At 55.4% G+C, this 5,269-nt stretch overlaps 1 protein-coding gene across 1 annotated transcript; it reads left to right on the top strand.

Moving 5' to 3' along the window:
* The first annotated feature begins 1,101 nt into the window (after positions 1–1,101).
* Positions 1,102–3,952, top strand: LOC113211614 (uncharacterized). Its single transcript, XM_026430041.2, has 2 exons — positions 1,102–1,289; positions 2,242–3,952. The coding sequence occupies exons 1-2, from the start codon at positions 1,261–1,263 to the stop codon at positions 3,890–3,892; spliced, it is 1,680 nt and encodes a 559-aa protein (XP_026285826.2). The 5' UTR covers positions 1,102–1,260; the 3' UTR covers positions 3,893–3,952.
* The last annotated feature ends 1,317 nt before the right edge of the window (positions 3,953–5,269 follow it).

Below are 5,269 nucleotides of genomic sequence, written 5' to 3'. Positions count from 1 at the left end.
GCCTAGACAGTAGCGTGCTGAGCTTGCTAGGTTGACTCTCTTGAGACTGTCCCCAAGACCCGGGTGATTGCCAATAAAGCATTCCGGTAAAGCTGAAATGCAGAAGAATGCAGAGAACAAGAAAACAGAAGTCCCATGTAAAAGCATAGTGATTTCCGTTTTCTTCTTCCTCGCATTCTTCTGCATTTTAGCTTTACCGGAATGCTTTATCGCCTCGCCCTCAACTTGGCAACATTAGCAACCTGGCAACACTGGCGACCCATCCCCCCCTGCCTCCCCCTCCCCCCTCACCACGTCGCTCCTCCCCCGTCCCGGACGGGCCGTCCGTGTCCCGTCGGCCCGTCGCCCGGCCGGCAGCAGGAGACAATGGGTAGGGACCCCTAGCTCCCTCCGGCGGTCGTGTTACAGGCCGAAGTAAACTTACAGTAAGATAAAAACTGGCTGAATAACTTTTAAAGAGACCTAGATTTTCTTGTAGGGCAAAGATACAGGTTCTGTTGGTCGTAGGCCAAAAGCCAATTCAATCAATGAAATTTTATGGAAAGACCTTGTAAAAACAGTCTTTCGGGACTCGCCGCTTTCGGCCAGGCTCGGGACGAAGAGCTCGGCGGGGCTAGGGTGGGGGCTGGTGGAGGGGAACGGTGCGGTAGGGGCAATAGCAGACGATGCAGGCCCTCGACGGGACCGCTACTATTTTTCAACTTTTAAGCATTTTTCCGTCTCGTTGAAGTAAAAGGATCCGATCTCGGAGAGTGAAACTTAACCATTGACTCGATTGATACCACAAGTCCTCTCGAAGTCCTTTAATTTTCTGATAGTTCGTAAGTTCCTGTCTGAGCGGTCTCTCTCAGGGGTTATGGTTATGTTTGTTGACAAAGGTTTATGTTCACATAATACCACAAAAACAGTACGGAAACCCCAAACCACGAAAGGAAGAAAATCCTGCACTGCTCAGAGAGAAAATATGATAGAAAATTGACTATATTGTAAGTAAAACATCAATCCACGCAAGTTGTTGTTCACTTAGACGGCGGTGCGACTTTGGCGCGGAGGCTCGCCGGCAGCTCGGGCGGAGCATCACGTCCCTACCCTCATTGTCTCCTGCCGGCAGTCAGTTGTTCAGTCAGTCGGGGTCCCGAAGAGAAGAGCTGAGCTAAGAGCAGAGCGGCCGCCGACACCTGACACCTCAGACCTCACCAGTCCAGTCAAGCAACAGTGCACTCAAACGCTCCCACGTAGCTCAGTCGAACAGTCAGCCAGATGAACGAACTCAACAGAGCAGCTACAAGGTAGGCTTCGCAGTGTGTGTGCTAGATGCTGGGTCTCTCTAGTTAGCACCGGTGGTGCGTGCGTGCGTGCATGCGGACGGGCGCGCCTATGGGTGTTATGGTGGCCATTTACCGCTCTAAACGCCTCTGAAGTTCAGCGACACATAGATTTTTGGAAAGGAAACAGTACAAGAAGTATTATTTTGTCATAATACTTGTATTTATGTTTCACATGTTCGATGAGACAGACTTTCAAACGTCGACGTTGGCCCCGAGCGGGTGAGGTTATTTTCAGATCAACTTTTCCACTATTTAGATACGTTTAAGTCGGTAACAAAGAGCGGGCCGATTATTCGCTTGACATTGTGGTTTACATTGCTGTTTTCAGATTTGAGATACGAGGTACGGGTTCTCGAGAAAACTTCATTTTTCGCTCAACGCTCGCCCGAAATGCCTCGGCTCGGATCGGCCCGGGCTCTGCCGCTGTCGGCTGGTAGGGTTGGGTCGTCCTGAACGCTTGGCGAAAAATGAAGTCTTTTGAGAACCCGACGTCGTATCTCAAATCTGAAAACAGCAATGTAAGCTTAAAAGTAGAGCGAATAATCGGCCCGCTTTATGTTACGGACTTAAACGTATCTAAATAGTGGAAAAGTTGATCTGAAAATAACCTCACCCGCTCGGGGCCAACGTCGACGTTTGAACGTCTGTCTCATCGAACATGTGAAACATAAATACAAGTATTACGTCAAAATGATACTTCTTGTACTGTTTCCTTTCCAAAAATCTATGTGTCGGTGAACTTCAGAGGCGTTTAGAGCGGTAAATGGCCATCATCACATCCAGGCGCGCCCGTCCGCACGCACGTACGCACCGGTAGAGAGACCCGCTGTTTCGCCCCCCGCGCAAGCGAGAAGCGAGCTGACCGCGAGGCGAGGAGCTCTGCCCTACAGTGTCGGCACCATCGTGTTTGCAGCATGTCCCTGACCGTGGAGCAGCTGCTCCCGGACGACGTGCTGCTGGAGGTGATGCAGTACCTGTCGGTGGAGGACGTCTTCGCCTGTCGCCTCGTGTGCAAGAGGCTCGAGGCCTTGGCGCGGGACCCCACCGTGTGGTGCCACCGCCGGATCGACATGCACCGCCCGCGCGCGGTGCTGCGCCTGGCGCCGTGCCTGGGCGCGATTGTGTGCAAGGCCCACCACGAAAGCGGATTTCAGGGGGATCCAGATCCAGCGTTCGAGGCGACCAAGTGCGCAGTGACGTCTCTAAACTTCGAGTTAACCGCCGAATACGTAGACATGTTAAGAAGCGACGAAGATTTCCGCAGCAGGTTGACGTACTTCGCCCGAGTGGTGCGCAATCAGGTAACTCTGGGACGCCTGAAGCACGTGACCGTGCAGATTAGGCAGCTCTGTGGCGGCTACTTCCTTTGGCTGACATTTAGTTCACCACGAGGTGCTGCTGACGCGTTGTTGGACGCGTTGGCGCAGTCCTCTTGCCTGCAGTCTCTCCGCTTTCTGGGTTGGGTTCCCTCTGCAACCCGCCCCTTGCAGCGTGTATCGTCCAAGTCGTCCTTGCTGCTCTTCGAGTGCTGGCTTTCAAAGAAGTCCGAGTCGTTTGTAAAGGCCATGCTGACGGCTCACGCCGATACGCTGGAGGAAGTCAGCCTTTTCGATAGAGGAAGGGAAATGGGAAGCTGGGGCTCCAACGACGTCGTCGCCAGCCCGGAGATAACTGAGCTGCTGGCTCGCATGCCCAGACTCCAACGTCTGAAGTACGATAGACTTTCTCCGATTGACGCATTGGCCGCGTGTAAGACTCTGAAGGACGTGACCCTGTCTAAAACATCGTCCGGGTATAACGCCGCTGACCCACCCCTGAGTAAAACTCTGAAGTTCCTCAGTGAAGCCAACCAGCTGCGCTCCCTGACCATCCACCCGTGTTATGACGACAACTGCGAGGAGCTGATGGAAGCCGCCCTGGTGTCGTCCGCACTGTCCCTGGAGCGCCTGTTTATAAGTGGAGACCAGTCGTGTGGCGCCACTTCGGATTCGTATGCGCATATGAAAAAAGTGCAACAACTTCTGATCCGAACACTGCCCCGGCTTCCCGCGCTGCGACAGCTAACCTGGAATCCGGAGAGGCTCTTTCAATGCGACGAGCTATTGCTGGCCATCACGCCCCTCTCAGCCCCTGCCCTGCGCAGGCTCGAGCTGATCTCTACGATAGACAACGACAGACGTGGCTCTGAATGCGATCACCGTTGGCTACACAGTGCCGCTGTCAGGGCGACCCTCGCAGCAATCCCCTGCTGCACATCCATCTGCGGAACCCACAGGCTTGTATTAATTATTGCGATTCGTGTGCAACGCTCTGCCATCTCGAGGCGGGATGGAATTTCCCCGGCCGGCTTGTCCTCTTCGCGCATGAGCCTAGCAAGTGTCCCGCATCAGAGGACCACACTGCAGGAGGCCGCGAGTGGAGGAGCATCCACATGCCTTGAAAACGACTGCAGTAGTTTACTCCCTTTGGTGGCTAAGTGTTTTTATATTGCCAGTATTTGTACCGTGCCATATGTCATGCATGGACCATTGTCAAAAATATGCCAAGTGAACAATTTTGCGTAGTGTTTGGAACGTTTCTTTCATTTTTTTTCTGTTCAAGTAAAATAAAATGTTCAACTTGTAGTGCAAATATGTTTTTATTTTCACGAGTGGGTTGCACCTGTTTCACTTTTCTGAAAGGACAGTCTGCACAGTAGTTCAAAATACTTTTTTTTTTCACCTTCAGAAATTTGTTGCCGGCACCCAATGGAACGAGTAGGTAGCTAGTCGAGTACGTTGGGTAATTGTTTCATCCTCGTCCACCCCCTCAGCGCCGCCGCCACCACCACACCATCGCCACCTCGGGGTGTGCCGGGCTGGCGTCGGCCGCTCGCGTGTAAGAGGCGGGGTAGGGGGGCTGTTCGGGGAGGATTCAAAACAAACATCCCTGACCACGCCCCCTCCCCTTTCCCCTGAGAAAACTTAGCGTAAACGAATTGCGCGCCCGGGGCGCTGGGCTCCTCCGAGCTCCTCGTCACCGATAACAATGTAGAGTCCCCCCCGCCCCAGTGCCGTCACGTGACGATGTCCTCCGGGGGGTATACGGGAAAACCAGGCGTCGGTCGAGTCGGCACTCCCCGAGTGGCAGACTCTTTACGGTGACAGCGAGAGGGGGTAGTGAAAACGAAATGGGCCTCGCAGTGAGGTGGGGCGGCCGCGGCCGGGACATCAGCACCTCCCTCCCCCCCAAGTCGTCGCGAGCAACCGGCGTCAGCTCTGCGGGGGAAGTCCGAGAAGTGGGGTCGGCTACGCGACGGACGGTGGTGGTGGTGGTGTGGGGTATGGACGTGATGTCGCCCGTGTCCGCGCCCGTGTCCGTGTCGCCGCGGGAGTGACGTCCTGTTGTTGGCGGGCAGGAAGCGGCTAGTAGTGGTGGTGCCCCCCCCCCCCACCTTTCCCCACATCGTGAGGTGCAGCAGAGGGCCGGTGCACTGCATACCTCCTCGGCGGCGGGGCGCGGCTTTTGAGCGGCGATGAAGCAATCTGCGGCCTTGGCGCCCACCTCCTCCCCCTCCGCACCTGCACCCCTCGAGTGCTTGTCGGCGGCGAGGGGTGGGGGGTGGCCACCACCAGGAGCACTTATCCGATCAAAAGCACCCCCTCCCCTCCCCACCCCGCGGTATGGCAACAGTGCAGCGACTCGACTTAACGAGGCGCCGCGCGACCAGCCGCGGGGGGAGGGGGGGGGGGCTGCCGTGACTGCGTCCAGGCGAAAGGGACAATAAGTCCCCGATTCTTCTCGTAAAGCACCTTGAGCAGCTCCATTATTTAATGCTGATGGTTCGGAGAAGCCTGATGCTGAATAAATTGCTGCTGCGGCGTCACTCCCACCACCGGCAAGAGGGTTGCGGTTGCGGAGGAGGAAGGGGCACATTGGCGTGAGAGCGCCCATCGGAAGTA

The sequence above is a fragment of the Frankliniella occidentalis genome, unplaced genomic scaffold (genome assembly GCF_000697945.3).
Source record: "Frankliniella occidentalis isolate FOCC.00 unplaced genomic scaffold, Focc_3.1 Scaffold123, whole genome shotgun sequence".
Classification (NCBI taxonomy): domain Eukaryota; kingdom Metazoa; phylum Arthropoda; class Insecta; order Thysanoptera; family Thripidae; genus Frankliniella; species Frankliniella occidentalis.
Note: the sequence above shows the minus strand (reverse complement) of the source record. Positions and strands in the feature narration are given on the sequence as shown.